This window comes from Pithys albifrons, chromosome 6 (genome assembly GCF_047495875.1).
Source record: "Pithys albifrons albifrons isolate INPA30051 chromosome 6, PitAlb_v1, whole genome shotgun sequence".
NCBI classification, from domain to species: domain Eukaryota; kingdom Metazoa; phylum Chordata; class Aves; order Passeriformes; family Thamnophilidae; genus Pithys; species Pithys albifrons.
In genome coordinates, this window is record NC_092463.1 from 45,787,000 (window position 1) to 45,812,818 (window position 25,819).

Below are 25,819 nucleotides of genomic sequence, written 5' to 3' on the forward strand. Positions count from 1 at the left end.
ACCTACTAGCAGAGCTAGGATACTGCTCCTCTTCTCCTGTAAAGGTGGAATTCCAATGATCTTGTATGTAGATTTCCAAAGGTGTTTCATGTTGTGAATCCACAGCTGTTGGGACAATGGAGGATTCATCACTGACTGTGCTCTAAGTCTACTACTACTGAACTGTTGTTCATGTGTGCCATAAAGGTGATGGAAAATGGAAATTCATACATATCCTAGCTATAGTCTCTACTCTTTTTATCAACTCCCTTCCCATCAAAACTGTTGTTCTTTTCCCCCCATTGGATAAATGCAAACTTTCACAAGAAGAATGGGTAAAACAAGCAAAGAAGAATAGTATATTGCAGAAGTAATGCAAAACCATTACAGCAGTTAAAGACATTTAAACTCACATTTGAAGAATAATGCTAGACCTAAGGAATGTGGTAGATATCTCAATACATGTAAAACATGCTTGTTAAGTACCCAAGAAGTATTCAAAAAGCACCATGTTAGAATATCCACCACTGAGCTCAAAAGTGAGGAACAGCAAAAAACTAAAAGCACCTTGACAACCAGCAGGTAGCCAATACAGGCTACTAATGCAGGCTGCCAATACAGGCTATGTAGTCAAGCAAGTTATAATACGATTAAAAAGATACAATAAAACTTCCACAAGAGTCTGTGATAAGAGACTGCATACTCTTTCACTCATGGAACATGCAGACACCACTAGGCCATAGAAAGTGTTTGGAGGGTAATACAGCTGTGAAATGAGTTACCAATGCAGGGTCTCAAAGATAAATAAATTAACACCAGAAATACCCAAAACAGAGGCAAAAGAATAAGAAGTCCCAAAGCAAGATGATATGCTGTTTTTGCATTTTCTTCTAAAAGTAAAGACCACTGCCAAAAAAAAAAAGGAAATACTGCACCATCTCCAGAAAAACAAAATGCTTATGAACATTGATTTATAAACACTGCTGAATAAATAAGAGCACAGACAACAGACACAGTAAGATGCACTTAGATAAAGTAAAATTACAGAAATAGAACAGACTGTTGTCTTTGTACAAATAAGACCATTAGAGTATAGTCATTAACAGAAACTTCTGTGTTGAGAAACCCCAATTGCTGCAGCCATTCCCTGGTCATAAAGTCAATTACTCAAGTATGCCACACAGCATTTGACTTTGATCTTCCCGCATGGTTGTGTTCCAGCTTTTGAAAAAACAATTCAAGTGTGGATGGCTTTTGAATTAAAAAGAGTTACCAGACAATCACTGTGGGATTATTCATATCAGGAAAATAAGTTTATGCATTAAAATATCTCAGTTGTGGTATTGGGTCATGCCTAGCCATCTGATGTTGCAAAACAAATGGGGTGATATTAGAGGAGTGCATGGGGAGAGTGTAGAAGGTAGCAAACAGGAGACTGGTTGACATTTCCCAAAGAAAAAGGCACTTGGCATTTGGCCTCCTCAAATTGTGCCTGAATATCTTCCACATACAGAAAGTCTGGTACTAAACAGCTGTAAATTATATATAGCATGAGCAAGAATTATTTTAACATTTAAAAGAATTAATAGAAAGAAAGATAAACTTTTTTCCTCTGTGGAAAACATGAGTGAATGAAAACATTTGAAGAGGCTTGAAACTGTGATGCTAATTTTAAGTAGTAATAGAGGAAATATTAGTTTTCTCAATATGGATCTCAGATAATTTTTCCAATCAGAAAAGAGGAATAGCTGATGAGAAGATAAATCAATTTCACACAATATATATGTGGCAAGGGAGGAGGAACATCAGGTGTGACGGGAAAAAGAGGAAAAAGAAACTATACAAAGAGAAGTGAAGTTCCTTACTCATACTCGGAGCAGTGTCATCCTTGGCCACACTGCTGCCCCAGCCTGGAAACACTGTTGGATACATCGTCTCTTCGGAAGAGTCTTCATCATCTGAACCATTGCCACTGGAGGTCACATCTGCTGTGATGATGTTAAATCTGCCATGAAGCCCTAACACACAAGGCCTTCTGCTCGCAGCAGTTAGGCTTTCCTGTCTCCCCAACATGCAACCTTACAATCTGTGATGGTTTGATCCAGACCTTTCCTAGTAACCAAAACACAATCACAGGAGAATATGCAGCACTGTGTGTCCCATGGTCTATATATCCTCCTGACCTTTTCACCCACAAGAAATTCACCACTCTGCCATGGCCCCGCTGAAGCTGCCCTAGTATGATACCATTTGCACCCTCACAACACTAACCATACTCTGTCCTCTTCAGCCCCTAATGAAAGCACCCACTCAGCATGACATTCTTTACCCTTGGTTGCCTGCGTGGGTTCTTGTATCTTCTCTCCAGGATTTGACCACCACCAGTGATCAGAGAACGGATTCCACCAAGCTCGGGTGGTAGCTTTCTCTGGGTCATCATGACGAGGCCCTGGAGCTGTCAGGACATGGCTCATTTTACCAAGATTTTGTTGTTATTTCTTGAGAAGCACTTTTCCTCCAGGAAAGTCAAGTCCACTAGCACCAGCACCCTGAGCATGCCCATGCCACAGAGATGGATGTGAGTGCAAGGCGAATGTATGAATCCACGGTATCATGACATTCCTCAAACGCATAGCCAGATGCAAGCCCTTTTGGCAGTCCCAGGAAAGGACACAGTCCCTTGAGAAGAGCCATCAAAACGCACCGTGCGTCTATTCCAGCCCTTCACATTCTAGAAGGTTAATGGGCTCCTCACAGGTTTTGACAGCAGGAGAGACTAGATAGCCTTAGAGAGACTCCAGAATGAGGAACATCCACCAAGGGGGCATAAAATCACAAACAAAAGGTGGAAGAAGGATCCATGTCAGGCAGAAAGGACACCCAGACACAAGCACGTCCAGAGAACAAACTGCTCTCCTACTGACAACCCCACAAAGCCAATGCTGTCAGAGCTGAGAACTGCAGCCATTCCACTTAAAAGACACATGCACTCCCTGATGGCCTGGTGCTGTCAGCTAAATCCACACCAGAAACACTTCTCAGAGCAGGTATCAGCATAGCATGAAGACAGAGAGGTACAGCGTTACTCCTATCACATGACCAGTGCACAATATTTTCTCAGATCATAGCGTATCAAATAGAAAGTTCCAGGGGTTTGTCACAGGCATTTTCAGATGGAAAGAGATTTCAGAAATCTACAGCCTTTTTGTTCACTGTGCCAGGCAGGCCAAATAGGTATTGGCATGCAAATAGAAATAATTGTGCCACTTGTTAGAGGTTGAAAATTACCTCCAGAGAGAAATCAGTCCTGGAGACACAAAAAGCCAAAACAAAAGTCCAAAAATCAATTGTGACCAAGACAGCAATTCAAGAAATATTGGAACATGGTGCTTTTAAGCATATGGACCCCACATGATCTAAATGGATATTTCATGTGACACAGGAGATGTGTTTGAAAAAGTGCTGATGAGGGATCATCCAGTTTTCACACAATATATAAGTGGTAAAGGAGGTGGAACATCAGATGTCTCAGGAAAAAAAAGAAACTATTGAAAGAGAAATGAAGTTCCTTACTCATACTCGGAGCAGTGTCATCCTTGGCCTCACTCCTGCTCCAACCTGGAAACACTGTTGGATACATCGTCTCTTCAGAAGAGTCTTCATCATCTGAACCATTGCCACTGGAGGTCACATCTGCTGTGATGATTTTAAATCTGCCATGAAGCCCTAACCCACAAGGCCTTCTGCTTGCAGCAGTTAGGCTTTCCTGTCTCCCCAACAGGCAACCTTACAATCACAGGAGAATAGGCAGCACCATGCTTCCCATGGTCCAAATGTTCTCTTGGCCTCTTCACTCACAAGAAATTCACCACACTGCCATGGCCCTGCTGACGCTGCCCTAGTGTGATACCCTTTGCACACTCACAGCATTAGCCATACTCTGTCCTCTTCTAACAAAGTGAGCACAGTGTACTGGCTTGAAAATATTTTCTTCCTTTCTCATATAAGTCCTTCACATTAGAAAACTCTACTCCTAAACCACTGCTAAACAGGAAAAAGAAAAACTCAAGTACATGCTTTATATAATGACTCCCATACCCATCCCATTTAAACACGCAGAATGCTTCAGGAATGTGGACAGCATGGACGACTGTTCCATTGCTACCACATGTACAGTCCGTGAGAAAGAGCCAAATACTTTGGTTTTCGCACTTCAAACACAGGGCAACGAATAGCAGTGAAATACACCACACATTCACCCCTGCTTCACTTAACAATTCTGAAGCTCATTGCCCTGGTCTCTGATTATTTAGCCTCCAATGAAAGCACCCACTCAGCATGACATTCTTTACCCTTGGTTGCCTGCGTGGGTTCTTGTATCTTCTCTCCAGGATTTGACCACCACCAGTGATCAGAGAACGGATTCCACCAAGCTCGGGTGGTAGCTTTCTCTGGGTCATCATGACGAGGCCCTGGAGCTGTCAGGACATGGCTCATTTTACCAAGATTTTGTTGTTATTTCTTGAGAAGCACTTTTCCTCCAGGAAAGTCAAGTCCACTAGCACCAGCACCCTGAGCATGCCCATGCCACAGAGATGGATGTGAGTGCAAGGCGAATGTATGAATCCACGGTATCATGACATTCCTCAAACGCATAGCCAGATGCAAGCCCTTTTGGCAGTCCCAGGAAAGGACACAGTCCCTTGAGAAGAGCCATCAAAACGCACCGTGCGTCTATTCCAGCCCTTCACATTCTAGAAGGTTAATGGGCTCCTCACAGGTTTTGACAGCAGGAGAGACTAGATAGCCTTAGAGAGACTCCAGAATGAGGAACATCCACCAAGGGGGCATAAAATCACAAACAAAAGGTGGAAGAAGGATCCATGTCAGGCAGAAAGGACACCCAGACACAAGCACGTCCAGAGAACAAACTGCTCTCCTACTGACAACCCCACAAAGCCAATGCTGTCAGAGCTGAGAACTGCAGCCATTCCACTTAAAAGACACATGCACTCCCTGATGGCCTGGTGCTGTCAGCTAAATCCACACCAGAAACACTTCTCAGAGCAGGTATCAGCATAGCATGAAGACAGAGAGGTACAGCGTTACTCCTATCACATGACCAGTGCACAATATTTTCTCAGATCATAGCGTATCAAATAGAAAGTTCCAGGGGTTTGTCACAGGCATTTTCAGATGGAAAGAGATTTCAGAAATCTACAGCCTTTTTGTCCACTGTGCCAGGCAGGCCAAATAGGTATTGGCATGCAAATAGAAATAATTTTGTCTATTACATATGGATCAACAAAATCATTCACAGTTATGTTTTGTAGCTTAGGAGGGTATCTCACTGGTCAATAACAGAACTTTATGTCTGATTCATGGCACACCTACAGATGAATCTTAATTTCTTAGTAAGAGAAAAACTTATTTCAGCCAAGAAAGAAAGTCAATGGCAAAGAGCTCACAGTGTATTATTCTGGACTATTAACTTGATGGAGAACACCACTACTAATGTTCAAATCCAGAGAAATATGAAAAGCATATCATCTAAAGAACAAGAGCTGTGGCAATTACTCCTTTCAAACTCATACAAAAGATGTCTTTGAATTAAGCCAGATACCTTTTCAAAAAACTTTAGCTTTACAAATGAGACATAATATAGATGGAGAGACATGAGTTTTGTTTCTAACAGACCACAGAATTAGACAAACATATTTTTAGACATCTATCTGAAGATGTGTGACAAATGATTTTCTTCACTTACTAATTTTCTACTTTCCTGTCTGTGGGACTTTCCCCTGGGAATTCAAATTGGATACTTCAATGAGCCTGCACTACTATGTGAGCTAAATAGCAGATATTGGGGTGTAGTTTCATCTCCTTTTTTCATTGTTCTCTCTGTAACTTTCTCCTGTGCTACAGAATATTTGATGACTTCTAACACAGATGCACAGCTTATAGTTAAGTTCTTTCTGAAAGGAGAGTTAAGTCACTGATTCATCTGTAATGCAGTAAAATTAAACTAAATGAGTCTGGCTTTAAAGTGTTGCTGTTGAGTAGTAGCTACATCTATCAGAAGAGCCCAGGTGCATTGATAATCTTTTTTTTTTTCCCCTAGAGAAAGAATCTATTTTTACTAAACCAGTAAACAATCATGCCAATGCTATCACTTCTGTGATACACATATATGAGTATTGACATATTTTATTACATCCCTATATGGTTATTTTGGTCTTTTAAAATCATAAATACCTCTAGTTTTACCTCTGTACAATAGTCATGAGAGAGAGCTGTTAGCAATAGGAAGGGACATCCATATCAATACATTTGATAATCAAGTAGTAAAACAAAAACAGAAAGCTTTCCTGCCTGGAAAAAAAAATGCACAGGGTTTTGCAGCGGGTACAGAAATATCTGTATGAGGAAACACTAAGTCACACATGCACACAAAAGCAAATACATATGAGGGAAAAATCACCATCAGAGGCAACCAAACTCCCCACTGTTAACAGATGGAATTTTCTCCACCCCTCACCCCTGTACAGGCAATATTTTGTAACAAAAGCTTTTGCTTGAAACAAGTACCAGAAAATTCTCTATTTTCTTTCAGGGTTTGGGGTAAAATCAAACTAACATTTCTTTTTCTGTCTACATATTTATAAGGTGTTACTAACCTTCACATCCTCTGAGACAAGATGCTTGGTTTTAATGACTCATGTCTTTTAGTAAAACTTCTGCTAACTGCAAAACATGTGATCATTCTTACTCTATCCTGTGATGTCTAAATATAGCGTCAAGGGCACCACCACTCCAGGTCGTATAGACCATTTGGCCAACCAACAGACAATCAAGAAAGTTCCTCACCACCATGGGTTTCCTGGGAGGGGGGGTGTGGGTGGTGTGGGGGGAGTGGGGGTGGTGAAGTGCCAATAGGAAGAAACTAGTTTTTTCTATCAGTTCAATCTTTACTATAACATGCCCCTGTAGATTTCCTGTTTGCAATTAAAATGTTCTCGCTTTAAGTTCACTTTATTTTCTGGGGCAAAGATCTTTATCACTCTAAACTTAGGAACTATTGTGAACATATGTACATTATTTCCCCTTTAACATGTGTAAGATGACTTCAAAAGTTTTTTATTTGTTAGAGCTGCTGTGCACTACATAATTGATAAGAACATCACAAGCAGTTTCTGACTTAGTAAAGGACAAAGCTGGGGAAAATTGCTACTGTTCGAGTCCTCAAAGCCTGTAAAGCTCCAATTTTTTCTCATGCATATTGCCAACAACAAGGATGAAATGAATTCTGGCAGTGCACAAACGTCTTGGCAATTGGAGCTGCCATATAAAGCACTACCTTGGTTAATGAGTCCATGTTTTTGATGTGAATTGCCTACATTCACAGTCATAAATATATTACACTAACAGAGACTTTTATCCCAAATTGACAAAAATGTCCTTCTCTACCTCAGACTGCAAGTAATAATTGGTTGTACTAATTTCTGGTGCCTCACAGATTAAACAAGTGTGATAAAATAGCAGTGCAAAACACAAAACAACAATGTTCCTGAGCTCATGTATGAGTATTGAAGCAACCACACTGTAAAAGATTTTGCTCCCATTGTCCCAGACAGTGAAATTAATTTCTGTTTTAACCAGTCTGTAAAGTAGCATCTTTCAATGTCTTTCCAATATTTGAAATGTTGTATACTTCACCACTTACCAGAATGCCCTTCTGGAAGAAAAAAAATCAGTTTTAATGGAATCTGCATTTAATGTAATTATGAAAAATAAATCTTACTAGTAGTTGCATGATACAGTCCACCATCTTCTTCATGGAAATCATCAGTCACAGTCCCCAAAGAGATGTCAGGTGACATAGATGCAGTTTCATCATCTGTGTGGTGATGGATAAATCATTACTAATTCATTAGCTGAGTTGAGAGAAGGAAGATACAGACTAGGTTCTTCTCATAATTCAACCTCACATAACCTTACTTTACTAACATAGTAAGGATATTACCTAAATAGATTACTCCAAGAAGACTACGTATGACAGTGATAAAGAACATTCTGGCAGTGATCTGTTCATGTGATACAAGACGTATTTGTACTTGTGTACCATGTGAACAGGGATTCTAGAGCAATGAGCGAAGTTATTTGTATTGCCTTCTACTGAGAAATATTCTGAAATTTAGTCCAAAAATTTAGACCCTGCATGAAAGCAGAGATGATAACAGTTGCAAGAGAATCAGTTGAAATACACAGCATACAGTTTGGGAAATGGTTCTGACCAAGAATGTTAGGATTTATCATTCATGATGCTAACTACATGGAAAAACAAACATAACATGTTATGCATATATGACCAGTGAAGAGTAATTTTATAATCCTAATGCTTCTGCTCTTTTTTTTTGTTTGTTTTTATAATTTCATATTCATTGAGGCTAGTGATGCAAACTACTGTCATCCTTCACTGGTAAGTTATTGGTGATTGTATAAAAAGCTTGTAGTCATGTGATAAACTTTACTGTACTTAGAGGATGACTTATAATTGCACCCTTATGTTCAGTAGTCTTTTAGACTACTCATACTTTCAGCCACACAAGGTATATAAAAGATGAAAAAAAAACCCATAGAAAAAACCATGTCATTTCTGTTTGGTAGGGCTCAAAGAAACTAGAATTTGACTTTACCACCCAAAAGAAGAAGTTAATAATAACATTTTAATCTGACATTTCTATCTGACTATATATTCTGTAATATGCTGTAATAAGATGATGTCCTAAAAATATGTCCTGTATTTATACAAGGATAACTCTCTTGTATTGTAGCCTCCTTTTTGTTCTTAATATTTAATGACAATTCATCCTTTCAGAAAACAGATAAGAATGTTATCCTTATCTCTACGTATGCTTCATACTCACATGCAACCAAAAAAATCCTTAAAAATTCAGAATGCCTCAATTTTCTCTCAAAGACACATATTCTCTCTCTCCTCCCCCCCCCTCCCTTCCTTCCAGAATACAAATTAAAGAGTCCTTTTCAATCCCTGATGATATCCTTTAACTACCAATATAATCCTCCACTCAGTTATATTAAAGGGGATATCATGGCAACCTACTGTCCTTACCATAATCTTTTCCAGGAATTCCTTTTTCACCTTCTCCAGAAGTATGATCTGGCAGCTGTGAGACTGGAGTAGCACCTCCATAGTATGAGGGGCTGGATCTCATGATGGAGGCGTCCATGGGAGTTGTCTCATGAGTTGATCCAGTATCTACATTTTCATCATCTGCACCTGAGGTCGAGGACTCTCCACTGATATGACGTGTGCCATCTGCATTATAACGTGAGCCATCTGCATTGTCAATGACTGTGGAAAGAGGGAATTAAGTGACTAAGATCAAGGAGGCACAGGTATATTTCAATAATGTTAAACAGTTTTAGTTCAACAACAGAAAAAAAAATAAACACTTGTGGATTAATCCCTGTTCATCCATTTTTGCCATTCTATCTAATCTGCCTAGATAATACATCGCTAAAATATGTCTAATATATATATGCTCATTTATGTATTTCTCAAATATATAGGGCCTGCCTTGCATCACTTGTTTTCATCAGTTTGGTTTTAACATAAAATCTTGGCATTTGTAAAGTGAATTAGAATTTAAGCATTGGAACAAATAATTTATTATGAGCATTTTTTCCATTCCAGCTGCTTTTCCAACAAACAGCGCAAATGAGATGTAGAACGTTGCTGCCTTAAGCAAAGTCCTATATGTCAAAGAGATATTAGCAGCTCTGAGATGCTAAAAATGTCAAATACCTATATATAAAAGATGTTTGGTAGCACTGTGAGACAACCTAAGCTCCATAAGATTTAGGGGAAAAGAAGTGACTAATTGTTTATATTTTTGTTGAACATCTCTTAACTTCTTATTCTTATGTTTGACTTGATTTTTTATTATTTGCAATTGTTTATGTAAAAAGATAATCAGATACTAAAAATTAGGCAAGTTCATGTCTTTCTAATCAGTACAGTACCTATTTCGTCTTGATTACTGAGTAGAGAAGTATCAAGTTTTTCGATTGGCTCACACCCTATGTCCCTTGTTTCTGTGAAAGAAGAAAAATAATTTGAGAAAATGGATAAAAAAGTCACATGTAAATCCATATTAATTGTACATAATCACAAAACCTCAGCTTCAGATAAGGAGAATTGAAAACAAATATCCAAACAAATGTTATTCACCGATGTGCCTATGATCCCTTTTTGCTCCTTCCCAGGTGGGGCACTTCAAGGCTGTTCTGGCAGCTGACAATGAGATTTTCCATTTCCATAACCATTCCAGAAAGTGGTTGCAGTCAATGTCAGTTAAAATAGCCTTATGACACAGTTTTAATGCAGGCAGCCCCACTGTCATGGTAGCAGTGGCAACCCTAATCCTCTCTAACTGGGGAGACTTCATCCTCTCTATGGAGGGCTCTGCATAAGCAGAGTGTGCCCTGGTCTGGTGAGCACTACTTGCTCCAGTGGGCTAAAGTGCCATGCTTGGAGCCAGCGTGTGGGCCACCTGCTCATACTGCTGGAAGGGAATAATACTTGGGAGGAGTTACAAAGCTCAGGGTGGGGGTATGAACATCATTGTAGCAGCAGAATAGTCATCTGTGAGTGTCAGAGGATGACATCTCCCATGACACTATGCCAAAGAAAAGATTTTTAATTATATGACCACCAAGAACAAAGTCAAAAAAAGTCACTGACATTCAAATCATCAATGATTTTTTCCTACAGCTTTCTGTAAGAACCTTCTGCTTCTACTGTGAATGTCACAATCTACTGAAACTCAAGACACTTGAAGTTAGTCCAGATTTTATCTTAAAATATTGCATTCAGCATCTGTCACAGACTATCTACATTTTCCTAATAATTTACTAAAACATTTTCAACTATTAAAAAGTGAGGCAAAAGTGGTCTGATTCTGACCCACAGTGCTACCTAATTGCCTAAGCAAGTACTGAAGTAACCTACAAACAGGAGAGCAGCAGACATGTCCGTGGGCCTGGGATGACCCTCATGGGCCTTGGAACTGCTGCAGGTGGCAGCCACTCCTAATATTCCTTAACACAAATAACTGCTCTTGGCTCTGGAGGCTCATGTGTACATGAACGGAAGAGCCGAGTGCCAGCTCCGACAACAGTTACGTCTTTCAGATTCACTGCTGCAGTGGTTCATTTCACTGAGCCATTATAATGAACTGTTCTGAAGCTACTGAGTTATTCCCAAGGGCAGAAAAACAGTTTAGTTCAAAACACACTAATAACAAAATGGGTCAAATTCATTATTGGCATGATATTTACACTTCTATAGGCTGAAAAAATGTATTTCCCCTCAATTGAAAACCAGATTATGTTTATTATAGAAGCTCTCGTTCCAGTACCTTAAATAGGAGATTGCATATGTTTAGTTAACCTATTTCTAAAATATATCATAAAATCACCTACATACCTGTCTCATTGTAACAATATGCATCAAACCGACCCGTTGTATTTGTTGGACGTATGTAGATGCCAGTATGATTTGCTGCACAAAGAGGATAGGGATTGATTCGTGGAATAACAACATGGCCCACTACAAAACCATACCTGTGAAGGACAGAAGTAAATAAACCAGATTACTTACTATAGCAGATGGCATGTCAAACATGAAGAAGCTATGAAGAAGCTACTGTGAAGCTACTATTTTTCAGAAGTGCATGCATACTTTTTTTGTTCCTTTTTCATTTTAGAGTTGCTTTCCAGCATGTAGCTACCTCAGTCTCCCACCATTCAATGCCATTTTGAAAGCAATTTCTAGAACTAAACACATTTTAACTAAATGAGCATCTTATTAGCTAGAGCTATTTGCTTCAGAGCAAGGCAGTGAAAGCGAGGGAAGCAAGTACACTTTTTGTTCAGTGGGAGGTTGCATCGCCTGACACTAGACTGGATTTTTTTTCTTTAGGGATTCATATTTTCATTGCTTTGACACAACATAATGCTCAGTGACATTTCAAAAATGTTGGGGGCTCAATTTAAAGTACCCGAGCAAATTTAAAGAATGATTGTAACACACATCATTTTCTGCAAAAACTGACAGCTTAGTAAAATATTCTAATACAACACTCATTCATGCACAAATTCTTACTGTATCTTTCAGTTGAACAATGGGGTTATTGTGTACAGAGCTCACATATTTAAGTGAAGCCTGTAGTTGCATAATGCACAATACATTTTTAGTATTTTGCAATCCTGCAACACCTGATTAATTCCAGCATACTTAACAGGGATATAATAGAATGGTAATAAGAACTAGGCCTTCATTTGGGTTTTGTTTCACTTCTTGAGAGGTATGATCTATCATGGAGGAGTCAATGTCATGGCTTTGCAGTATGTTATCTGTGAATACCATTCCAGTTACATATGTAATGTGCAGATACTTGCAATTCTGAAACTCTCTTGTAGGTGGAATTATAAATTACTTTACTCACTCTCCCAGCTGAACCTACAGTGCTGACACCTTACAAAGCATTATTGACCTATTTGTGTTATGTTCTATTGATTCATCTTAGTCACTCATCAGTGAATATGTATTTTGATGGTTATATGCAGAATATCTTTCCTCTCCTACTCAAGCTTGATGAGAGCTAAGGCTTACTGACAAGGACCTCTAAGCACAGGATCAGCAAATCAAAGTAAGAGGATGGGAAGGGTTCGCCAGGAGGAAGGAAACCTACCTGGATGCCTTGCACATCCAAATCTGTCTTCTGTTAAACTCTGAGTTAGGGAAAACTATAATATTAATGTAAAACTAGAGCTCTCCACTGGAAAAAAAAACATTTTCTTCTTTCAATTAGCTTTATATTTTAAGTTCAGAAAAAATTTTCCATATTGCAGAATATTCATAATTGCTAGCATTGGAAATCTCTAACCCTAGGCATTAGTTAGGATTTGATCTCTATATGTTGTGGGGTGCTGGGCAATTCAGATTGCTATGTATGTTTGTATGCTGATATCAGAAAAAAGAACATGCCTACTCTGTTATGAAGGACTTTTCCCTCATAGTAAAGAACTGTTTGTAGTCTTTATATGGTACAGTTTTAAATTACATTCCCAATTCTCACAGAAGAATCCTCTAAGTATTATCTGTCCACTGTTCCCTGACACTTTTGCCCACATATTTCACCACCCTAATACTTCTGAAAATGAACATGTCATATGCTGTCTTCAAAAGTAGTGCATGGTATATATATGGGTAAGAAAGTTTTTATGGCACTGTGAATGTATCTTTCCATGATTACACGTTATTCATATGGATTATTTATTTGAAAGGAGCTTTATGCAATTTTCACAGGCTTGTAAGTCAATGGGAAAGAACATGTGTGCATGAGACATTAAAAATGTAAAGCACCACTAGCTATTCTGGAGTAATGTAATTCACAGGAAAGAGTTTCAAGCAGTATTGATATCAATACTATTTTCATAGTACTAGAGTGGAAGTCTTAAAATTTTGGAGTAATGTCCACTGACTTTTTCTATTCCAATATGTTGGAAGATGCATTCCATTTCTTCATAGTGGCCATTTTATTTAGATTTCAACAAAGTTGAAAATCTACTGAAATTTATTTCAACTCCATAATGGTTTACCAGCAGGAATCTTTTTGGCTGTAGTGGTGGAGTTTGTGGTCCTAAGGTAAATGGATCAGGAGAATAGTAAAGTCAGGACCCAGAATTTTAGAAAAATAAACTTCCAGCACTTCAAGGAGTCAGTCAATAGGACCCCCTGGAAAAATGCCCTCAGTGACATGGATGCAGCACAGAACTGACAGGTCTTCAAGGACACTTTCCATAGAGTGCAAGAGCTCTTCATATCCAGCTGTAAGAAATCAGGAAAGCAATCAAAGTCCTGAGTCAGCACTAAATGACAGGATGGAAATGCACAAGCAGTGGAAGCAGGGACAGGTATCCAGGGAAGAAAATAGGAATGCAGCCTGGTTGTACAGGGATGGTGTGAGGAAGTCCATGGCACAGCTGGAGCTGAACTTGGCAAGGGATGTAAGGAATAATAAGAAGAGCTTCTACAGGTAAATCAGTCAGAGAATGAATGTCAAAGAAAGTGTACCCCAAGGAAGACTGGCAAACTGGTAAAAGTAGAGAAGGAGAAGGCTGAAGTGCTCAATAACATTTCTTCCTCAGTCTTCAATAGCTACCTCTCTTTCACGCCTCTTGAGTGGATGGGCCACAAGTGAAGGACTCAGGGAGCAAAGTCCCTCCCACTGCAAGAGAAGATCAGGTTTGTGATTACCTGATGAACCTGAACATGCCATAAGTCCATGGGACTTGATGGAATGCATCCCAGAGTCCTGAGGGAATTGGCTGATGTAGTTGCCAAGACATTCTCCATGGTATTTGAAAAAGGGCAGCCAGGTGAAGTCCCAGGTGACCAGAAAAAGGGAAAAATTGCACGCATTTTTAAAACAGGTAGAAAGGAGAACTTCAGGAACTACTGATCTGTAAGCCTCATCTCTGTGCCTCAGAAAACCATGCAACAGATCCTCCTAGAAGCTGGGCTAAGGCACATTTTGGACAGGTAAGTGATTTGGGGCAGCCAGCACGGCTTCAACAAGGGCAAGTCCTGCCTGAACAACATTGTGGCCTTCTATGATGAAGTGGCTACATCAGCAAACAGGGGAAAAGCTATGGGTATCATCTCTCTGGACTTCTGAAAGGCCTTTGATATTCAACCACAACAATTCTCTAAATGGTGAAATAAGAATTTGAAGAGTGTACTGTTCAGTGGATGAGGAATTGGTTAGATTGTTGCATCCAGAGGGTACTGGTCAACAGCTCAATCTTCCTATGGACATCAGTGATGAATGGTGCTCCTCAGGGGTCCATATTGGGACCAGTGCTACTTAATATCTTCATTACAAAGGGACATGACATAGACAAAGGGATGGAGTGCACACTCAGCAAGTTTGCAGATGACATTAAAATGAGTGGTGTGGTTTACGCAGCTGAGGGATGAGATGCCATCCAGAGGGACCTGGATGAGCTTAAGAGTGGACCTATGTGAAGACCATAAAATTCAACTAAGCCAATTGTAAGGTGCTGCAACTGGGTTGGGGCAACTTCTGTTATCAGTACCAGCTGAGGTATGAAATAACTGAGAGCAACCCTGCCAAGAAGGATTTGGGATTACTGCTGGATGAGAGGCTGGACATGAACTAACAGTGCCTGCTTGCAGCCCAGAGAGCCAACCATATCCTGGACAGCATCAAAAGAAGAGTGGTCAGCAGGTCAAGGGAGGGAATTGTCACCATCTACTCTGCTCTAGTGAGACCCCACCTGAAGTGTTTCATCCAGCTCTGGGATCTTAATCTCAAGAAGGACATAGGCCTGTTGGAGTGAGTCCAGAGTAGGGCTACAAAGATTATCAGAGGGATGGAGCACCTCTGTTATGGAGACAAGCTGAGAGAATTGGGACTGTCTGGCTTGGAGAGAAGGCTCCCAGGAGATCTTAGAGCAGCCTTTCACAGTGCTCAATGAGGGCTTCTAGGAAAGATGGGAACAAACTTTTCGGCATGGCCTGTTATGACAGGACAAGGGGTAATGGATTTAAGCTGAAAGAGGGTAGATTTAAACAAGACATAAGTAAGAAGCTTTTTACAATGAGTACATTGAAACACTGAACAGGTTGCCCAGAGAAACGGTAGATGCCCCATCCCTGGAAACATTCAAAGTGAGGTTGGATGAGACAGAGCAACCTGATCTAGCTGAAGATCTCAGAATCTCAGAATCACAAAATATTCTGAGTTTGAAGGGATCCACAGACATCATCAAAGTCCAACTCCCAGTTCTGGAGAGAGCAGCCTCAAGGGTCACACCGTGTGTTTGAGAGCATTGTCCAAATGCTTCTTGAACTCTTGCAGCCTTGGTGCCATAACCACTTCTTTAGGGAGCCTGTTCCAGTGCCTAACCATCCTTTGAGTGAAGAATCTTTTTCTAATATTCAACTTAAACCTCCACTGACACAACTTCCTGCAATGCCATTGTGTCCTGTCATTGTAGGGGGTGGACTTGATGACCTTTAAAGGTCCTTTCCACTTCCAGCTACTCTATGATTCTATAATTTGATTAAAAAACCTGATCAAATAAAAGAAATCCTGTTCAAATTTACAGCTTCCGAGTTCAATCTCTTTTCTGCATATGAATGTTTAGGACGACTTGCATAGTAAGTTTATTACGTACTTTATAAAGCAAGATCATGTGTTAAACTAGTCAGATATATTTACAGAGCACAGGACTGTATCAAATCAATTATAGTTTGAACAGAGGGTACCCTTAGGGAAAATATTTCATCTTGATGACATTTTTGTGAGCCAAAGAATCTGCAGATCTTCTATTAGTATACTCTAAATCTTTTGAATGAAAAATTTTCTGTAACTTCCAGCCTGTTCGCCTCTTTTTTTGTGGAACTGAAGAGTCTGCATTAACCGCATTTGTTGCCCTATACATCATTACTTAGAGAGGGTAGTATGTCACTTGACAACATGGTTTTGGGTTTTTTAATATTTACTATGGATGCCTTCTGAAACTTCTCCATTCACAGATTATAAGAATGCACTACTACTGTGGCCACTTCTTTACTGGGATGCCAAAAGTTCATCCCAACAAGTGCCACTTGCTGCTTTTTACTGCTTCTTGACAAGACAGAGTTCTGTGTACTGTATATACCATCTTCAGTCTTTGACCTTACATTAGGTCCTTACTTTTCACACACTTATCTTACTGATTACTCAGTGTTACAATATTGTCTGAACATCTTCCTGATCACATGATTAGACTGTCAATGTTTTGCTACCTTTAGATTTTATCTGTGAGAAGTTATGTTACCTTTAGATTTTATCTGTGAGAAGTTACAATTTTTTTAAAAATAATTGGTAAAAACTATATGCATCAAGGACTTATTTATTACTGGGCCCAGAAAAAACATATACGTGCACAAAACTGTTTTTTCATGACACAAAATAACTTATTTAACTGCTACGGCCATCTTAACAGCTACAGGAAGTCAAATGTAATTATTACACTTTAGCATGGATGGGTGGACTTGTCATGAGATGTCAATTTTTTCAAGAATTTCTTTACCTGCAAGTTTCAAATCCAAGATCATGAGCTTTCCTCAACTGCTCTAGTGTTGCCAAGGTACTATTGAGAGCTCTGCAGAGTTCAACTGCTTCAGGCCGTGTGAGACTGTAGCGACCGTTTTTCTCAACATGAAAAACTCCTCCATATCTGCAACTTACATTAAATTCTGTTATTGAAGAAAAAGAAAAAAAAAGGTGTTACAAATTGTTAGACCCAATGCTTCATTGAAGACTTGGAAATTATTTCTTTTCAAGTACAGTGCTTTCAATGTAAACCAGCCAGAAGTAACAGCTATCATTCATTCAGCAAAAGCTATTAAAAAGCTGGATAAAAACTATATACTTGATCTACCTGAGACAAAAACTAAGTCTGAACTAGAACATTACATTGTTAAACACCCCCTGAAAGATAATCTTTAAACTCTTCTTATTCACCCTGCTGGGTCTGATAAAGAAGTGTCAATACACATTATATAAGAATTCACATGAATTAATTTCTTGCCACCTGTTCATTCATCTTGACAATATTTCCCTTCATTTTGAAAGGCTTCTTCTTGCTGAGTTCATGCTCATGCGCAAACATCTTACTGACGACTCACAACAGAGTTTCAATACGTATTATGGTAAGGAGATTTAATGTTAAAGGATCTCTTAGATGGATTTTAACTTAGTAAAACTGTAAAGGTTTGCACATGGAAGCAACTGCCAATGGAAAACTGAGGACAAATTTAAAAAAAATTAGTTTATACCATTAAGTACAATTTGTTTTCTGGTCTTAAGCCTGACAACACTGAATAAGCAGTATTTGCAAAGCCAAAGAGGAGCACCTCACACAAATCACTACAGACATTGAATGAAAGGCATAAGAGCCAGAGGTTCTGAGGATATTGTCCTCCATTCATCTTTATGTTAGAAGGATACTGCCTACACAATGCAACAAATACAGTGGGAAAACTGTATAATCCAGGGAAAGTCTGTGACTGACAAAATGAGCAGAAAAATAAGCATTTAGTTGTCATCATTTTTTTAACAGGAACAGCTAAAAAGGAGTTAATAGTATCAATAACAGTACAAAAAGGAATAATCATATGCATGGAGAAAAATGAGGAAAAAACAGGACACTTCAAAGCAACATGAATTAACTTTGCTTCTGCTCCACCTTTTCCTCAAGAGAAAAAAAGTGGTTGCAACTCAAGACTAGAATGACAACAGCAAAGCACATTTAATAGGAGTAGTCTATTATTCCCAGTGAAGAGAGGAGCATGACTCATTTTTATGCTAATTTTAGTTTAAGTTCCATGTGCAAGAAAGGGAAAAATAGGCTAGTCTTCTCCAAATATTAATAGGGTGTGTCTACATCATCCATTTGAAAAAAAAAAAAAAAAGAGGACATATAATAACTGTTTTTCTAAAATACCTGAAATTCAATTCATGTACATTTGCACTGACACTTACCGTGTTAAATAAGCAACTTTCCTAACATCATTTTTGCTTCAAAGTCTATTTTCTTCTATAGCAAGATGTGAAAGCAAATGTTAGTAACCGAGGCATTACTCTTTCTTCAATTACTTTTGTTCATTGGTAAACTGACGTTATTCTGTGTACAGTGTATCTGCTGAATGTAAACTGCTAGGAACGTTCCTTTACATAGCTCACAGGAAACAAACAAGGAGAGTAAATACCAGATTAGACCAGATTAGTCCAGACTGCATGATGTATAAGAAGACAAACTTTACTTATAGCATAGGTAGGACTCCAATAGTAGTGACTTTTATTTGTCCAAAGAAGTTCAAAAGCTGAGCAGCCAATCTTGAATACTTTTACCACAGGCAACAGAATTAATCCTTATGGTTACTTGGATTGCCTTTCCACCAAAAGAATGTAAAATATAATCTGTTCTCCCACCATCCACATCCCCATCTCTCTCTGTATTTTGCCCAACAAAAATATTTAATTTATACTAAATCAATACACATTGCAGAGCTGTTTTAATAGTCTTGCTGAGTTTGGTTCTTAATATTTATATTATCCTATGTTATTAAAAACATCAAGAATGCATGGCTTTTAGTTTAGTAAAATTTATGCAAGACTAACATGTTTTCTCAAAATGCCTTTTTGTATGACACAGTTGTTTTCCTCTTCCAGGGAAAAAATAGTTCTGTTGAATTTTCTTTGATGACAGATGTGTCATAAGAGGTTTCAAAGGCAAGAATGAGGAATCTGTGTGGAAGAGGACACTAAGAAATACATTTTTATTTCCTGGGGGACTTTATGTCCTGCAACAGGAGTAAGTTTCAGAAGGTTCCCACATGTGATTCTGAAATTGTGACAGTGCTCCCCACAAGTGCCAGATGCAGACGTGCACAGCACTGGCCCCGGGAATAGCTGATGAACTTGACATCTGTGGCCACACTCCTGACTGAACAGCATCACATGTTCAAAAGTCATCACCACATATACACAGTCTCACAGATATAGTCAACAAACTACAAGATGCAGATCCCAATAGATATTTCCTTATGAAAGCACAATGAATAGCTGCTCTGCATAGAGGGTTCTGGCCCTTCTGCTACTCCTTGACTACTGCTATGGGATGGAGCTGCTCTCACAGCTGCCATGCAAGTGACTTCTACCTTGGCTACAGATATTTCATATTCAAAGCCTGACATTGTCTTGGAAGTTGTTCAGTCAGAATCTGTATTAAGCATGAATGATCTAGACGAGAAGGTTTCTGTTTAGTTTTTCCTTCTTGATTCTCCCTTCCCTGTAGGCCAAAACAGGCCTCAATTTGTTAATAATGAAACATACTCTGTGAAGCCCAAGACTTAATATTAAATTTGGCAATCAGATCACGAATTTCTATTGGATTACTTGAAAGGAACAGGCTCAGTGATCTTGGAGCTAGATTTGCTAGGAACATCAACATCTCTCCTGATGCTTTTAGGCTAGTTTCTGAAGAACTTCCGCTGTGAAAGCAGATAGCACATACACTTGCTTTGGGTGGCATTTGGGTACAGTTAATCCTAGAGTCACTGAATTATAAAGTGACTTTCCCTTTTGTTTAGAGTGAGTTGATTCAGCTGTCATCAATTCTCAGTCCATTCATAGTTTGAAACACTACAGTATATGCTCCATTAACACCCAGAGATTCAGTCATAGTCAGAATTCCGCTTAGTCAATTCCTTAGACTGCAACTGTTCAAAGAAATAGGCTTATTTACACAAATAGGATTAATGGAACTACTTGCAGGCTATGTGCCTACACATGCTTAGCCTGGATCTACAGTGTGCAGACTGCACACCAGGACACTTCTGGGAAGTATTCGGCTTATTGCACAAGTGCTGCCCAATTGCACTGCATGCCCACACAGGAGGGCCAAAGCTCCCAGGAAGCCTTGCTCATGCAGTGTGAGACATCACGTGGGTGTCCAGGAAACCCCAGGCAAAATGTGGCAATCCAAATCTCAAAACTGGGTTTGAGGCCATGCAATTCATTGGCACTGTGCCATAAAGTAATGCTGAGACAGCATGTTTGTTTTTACTTTGATCATATCTTCTACACCTACTATTAAAAATTTACCATTTCTGTAGTGTACACACTCTCTTCATGAAGCAATGAGTATGGTAAAATGACTGCAGCAGTACCTAAAACTTACACGGCATTTCACAGTCTAAGCAAATTGCATAAATTCAGCATCTACTCTTTGAAGACAGTAATTACTCCATTTCAAAATGACAAAATACAAATGCAGAACATACTATCTACATCTGCCTGGGAACATAGCATTTTTACTTCATAGTCTTATATTTTAATGTCCAATGGGGACCCTCAATTGAATTAATGGAAAACATTCTAATCCTATCAATAGAAAACTTACCAAAAATAAAAGATAGTGTCTAAACCAAATTAATACCTTAAATTTTTTTTCCATCCTGAGCCTCATAGACTAATTTTGAGTTAAGGAAGAAACAAATCCAAATCTAAACACATATTCTATCTTTTCCTATAAGGCAGGAAGATCCAATCTATTAATTTTATATTGATGTTATTTAACCAGCTTTAACACATTTATGTAAAAGATGGATTTTTACTCTCTTTCAAAAGTCAAGGCAATGCAAAACTTTTATGGTGTGACAAACTATTACTGATCCCTTTAACCTTTTTGAAGTTTCAAAGGAGCTGATTCAGAGTGGAACTTACAGTGAAATTGCTAAGAGCACTCCAACCTTCTCTCTTGCCCCCTCTTAGAGTGGTCTGGCTTTGGATGCTGACAAGCTATGGTCTTTGTGTGACATCCACATGATTTGCTACAGCTGTTTAATAATAGCTCTTTAAAAAGCAAAAAGTACTAAATATATCTGAACTGTCATCATCATTTGTCTCATCCAGACCATGAGACTGGGTGACACAATCCAGTCATAGAATGCCCCTAAGTCTGTGCTGAGTTTTAGGAGCATGGAGAATATTAACTTCCACACAGGCAATTTCTCCCTGTCTTTTCTGGGATTTCTGATGCCCAGTCTCAAGCAGCTGCATGCAACCCCTTCTCTGCTATTGCCATTCACATTTATAAAACATGTTCAATTAATATTTGTCAGCTAAAATCACTAGCTTCTCCCCAGACAATTTGCTAGCTAGAGCCCACTGATAGGACAGAATTGTCTTAGGCAAACTAAAGAGTATTGTCCTGTCACGGAAGTGTGAGTTACACCCTGATTATTAATAGGAGAGGCTTGTTAGAAACTGTCACAGTAAGAAGCCAGGTGCCATTTCTATTTCCACCCTGATTCTGCAACCCCTATGCATAATGAGTAACACTGACTCATGCTAACTTTTCCCATTGGAGTTGATTTTCCATAAAGATTTTTGGTGTATGGGTATTTCATGCACTACTCCCTGCTTTTGATTGTTTTCAGAAAAAAAATTAAAAAGAAAAAAGAAAAAAGTTATTCTAACAACTGCAGAGATACATCAAAGCAAATGAAGTGGAAGATTTGCAAAAACCCTGCCCACTGAAACGACAATGTGTAGAAGAATACTTGTTAATAGATTTCTCAGTAAAACCGCAGTCTGGATCACATGGCAACAAGGAAATGTTAGTGTGCTGTTTTCATGGGGATTTTCCTTTTCAGTTTGCGGTTCAAGATGACTGATAAGTCATCAGAATGTGATAAACAGGCTGACAACAGGGACAGAACTAGAGGTTTGACAGTGGATATAGTTTTCATCTGTTTGTTTTAGTAGAATATAGGATTTACATTTATTGTAAGAACTTAGTTCTAAATTTATTAAACTCATTTCAAGCTCTAGGCAGATATATATGGGTAAATTTTTCCTTGTAATCACAGAGTATTTAATCTTGTACTGACACTCCTGAACTGGAGCAACCATTAGCTTAGTACTGATATTTACATTTTGAATATTATGACCTGTTTTAAATGCATGCTAGTAAAGAAGTAGAGAGAAGTGATATATTGGAAACAGATGAAAATGTGTTAAAAAGAAAATCCTAGTACCACGATTCCCCTTCAGGCAAACCTAGACATTGGTCCTTATGAGTCCTAAAATCTGAGGAGGTCTGGACAGTCCAGATCTTGTCTCTCAGCTCAGACCTATCTCCAGTTATGTCTAGATTTTTAATTGTTTCCCAGGAAAAATACTTCATGGCTAAATAAGAATGCATATTTTACTTCTGACTTAAGGAATACAAAATTTCCTGTGACGGATTCATGAAGTATTTAGGATCCAAGATACTTTGTCAATGTATATACTAGTTACCACAATTGCTGCTACTTTAACATCTGTGAGAAATTAAATGTACAAAATGTATAATTCGCTGATTACTAAATACACTATGATACACGTAGGCCTGGAAGGCATTATTATTTGCTGAGTATTCCACGGTTTTTTTTTTAGTCTATTAATAAAAACTTCATTCAAGAAATTCTCATCCCAGGCAACTGTAACAGGATACGGAGGTTTTCACCTTTATGTCAGAAGTTGGACTAAAGCCCAAGTCAGTGATGAAAACCACTGGATAGCTGTTTGCTAGGTTATGTAAAATGATTCATTAATCCCAGCCACAGTCACTAATAGACACGTGTCGACATCATTAAAACACACCTATACTTGAATCCCTCAGGGCTTGATGAGGAAAAGAAAACTTCTGGGAAAACAGGACTCAAAACTAGGATGACTGCACACTGATCAAAATTTAGAAGTCAAGTTCTGCAAGATCCACATGAATTAAGCAAACTTAAGTCTATGCAGCTAAAAACCTTTACCATTACAACAAAAAAAGCACCAAGGATTAAGCAACATGTATAATCATGCAAGATGGCTGAGTGCTGCTTTTGTGTTCTCCCAGTTAAGATATTCTTGTTCTGCCACCATTCTCTAAAGAGTAGACAAACAAATCTGGAAATAGGCCACCTACACCATAAGTGAGGTTTTTCCAAATAGTGAGAGTGAAAGTAAGTCTTCACAGGTTCTCGGGATTTGTTTGATGGACTACTTTCTTTGGAGTATTGCCAGGCTGCGAAACCTACAATGATTTATAGGAAATACATTTCTAGATTTAGTGGGAATAAACTGTATTTTTTGCTTTCAAAGTATCCCTTGTGGATAATTAAATTAAACAAAATAAGGGGTTTGTTTTTCAGTTTGAAACAGCCTTTCATTCTGAAACTAAGCACTATTAATTTGCATAAAATAAAATAATTTAAGAAAATTAGGTTTAAATATTTACATGGTTGTAATACATGTAAATGGTTTAAGGAATCCAGACTAGTTTCCCTCTAGAATTTTTTAAAGGTCATATTTTCATTTCAGTTTGGCATAAAAAAATGTTCTAAGCCTTGAAAATTTTAATGGGAGAGAAAACCCCACACAATTATATCCCTAACAGATAGCTGATATTCAGAGGGAAAAAAGTTCTCTGTGCACCTGGCTTTTTAAAGACAGTAAAGTCCTGGAAAACACTTTAAAGGGAATTTACCTGTATGTCTGCAAGGAGTTCTTGCTATAAATAGAGACAACATGTTCCTAGTAGTTGGGTGTGGTGACAAGAAAGTGAAGATGACACTCCACAGATCCAAAGGTATACAGACCTTTCTTTGAAGTTGTGCCTAAACTATTCCTACTACACAGTTATATTTGGGTACCCCGTAATTCAGTCTGAAAAAGTAAATGAGAGTGTAGCTTCCTGTATGTTGCTAACTACATAAAACGTCATGAGATAGCCATGCTAAACTTGAGGTCTAAGTGGGCTGCAGTGGATCTCTGCACTGAAGAAGAGAGATGTGGCTGGAGGCATACACAGAGGCCAGAGAGGGATACACTGCAATAGAAGGTTCTCTCTCCTTTCACCACCAAATGTTAACATGTGTACCTTACATTTCTGCATTACTTCTGGAAGTGCACACTGAAAATGGGATGCGCGACAAAGCTCAAGCTGCTGACCTCCTTCTAAATTGTTGTGCTTAATGAGTCTGCCAACTGGTCACCACAGTAATTTTATCATTGTATCTTTTGCTGATGGGAAAAAATTTTCAGTTTCTGAATTGATAGCTTTCCTGGCTACTAATTTAAGAAAATGGGATGGGGGTGGCATTATTAATAAACCAAGCATTCATAGAGCCACTCAAAATGCAAGTAAGTACAAGAAATATGCTTCATTCCTCAGGAGTTGTTTTAGGAAGACAAAAAGGCTCCAAATGCATCTTCCAAACATACTTCATCTGCTTGGCAACTGTTGCTCTGGTAAACATCCTGAGTGAGCCTATATTGTGTCATCACTTATGATAAACTTCCTTGCTGCTGACATTAATATTAGTCTTTTTTAATAGTTTCACCCAGTAGGGAGTTGAAAGTTTTCAGACTCCATTATAACATGGTACAGCTGTGCATCACCTCAGGGGAAAAATTGCAGGCAGTGAAATCATAGTGTGCAATTAGTTATCTGATGTGCCCCCCTCAAAATAATGAAAACATAATCATCATTGTCGATACTGGGAAAGCTTCAGGTTGTACAATGTGTAGTCTAACCCTAAAGGCTGAGTAATAAGGACTGTGAAGAGAATCAGTTGGGATCCATTCCATGCAATCCAGGTGAAGAAACATATATGAAATGAAGATGGAGAATAATAACTGAAATCCGATTTTCACTGTTTGACTGATTTAGTTATTTGGGATAAAAGCAGTTGACACACAGAGTTGCTCAGCAGACAGATCCCCAGCCTGGAGCCCAAAGGGCCTCATGCCTATTCCCTATTCTGTCACTTATCCAATGAAAAACAGGAACCTCAGAAATCTTTTCCAAAGTTCTGAAAGCCAGCCAGTTAAAACAAAGATAACATTACTATGGTAGACAGTAAAAAGAGGAAGGCTGTTAACATATGCCTCACAATGTAAGACATGATCTATAGAAATCTAAGGGAAAGTTCTTACCCTGTCTTAAATCAGTGCAACCTTCTCACGATGGAAGAGGACACTGTCACATCCACTACTCCCTCTGTTTTTTCCCTAGTACAAGAAGGGCAGCGATCCCATAGCCTGTAACCAGAATGCCTAGGCCAGCAGGCAGCTTTGCCTGGAATTTTTGGTGGCAAAATATTTCCATTTTCTGGACTCCGTATGACTCTATCCAT

The 25,819-nt window shown here is 38.7% G+C and overlaps 1 protein-coding gene across 14 annotated transcripts in view; it reads right to left on the reverse strand.

Moving 5' to 3' along the window:
- Positions 1-25,819, reverse strand: part of CD44 (CD44 molecule (IN blood group)) — a 55,739-nt gene that overhangs the window by 18,310 nt on the left and 11,610 nt on the right. For 7 of the 14 annotated variants that reach the window (XM_071558674.1, XM_071558679.1, XM_071558676.1 and 4 more), the window contains exons 2-11: positions 17,173-17,338; positions 11,492-11,628; positions 10,027-10,098; positions 9,113-9,355; positions 7,781-7,876; positions 4,332-4,457; positions 3,553-3,675; positions 2,309-2,434; positions 1,845-1,967; positions 7-105 (exon numbers count right to left, since the gene is read on the reverse strand). In XM_071558674.1, coding sequence (XP_071414775.1) covers positions 7-105; positions 1,845-1,967; positions 2,309-2,434; positions 3,553-3,675; positions 4,332-4,457; positions 7,781-7,876; positions 9,113-9,355; positions 10,027-10,098; positions 11,492-11,628; positions 17,173-17,338 — 1,311 coding nt within the window. The remainder of the gene's footprint in view (positions 1-6; positions 106-1,844; positions 1,968-2,308; positions 2,435-3,552; positions 3,676-4,331; positions 4,458-7,780; positions 7,877-9,112; positions 9,356-10,026; positions 10,099-11,491; positions 11,629-17,172; positions 17,339-25,819) is intronic. The other 7 variants (XM_071558680.1, XM_071558678.1, XM_071558669.1 and 4 more) reach the window with 6 other exon arrangements.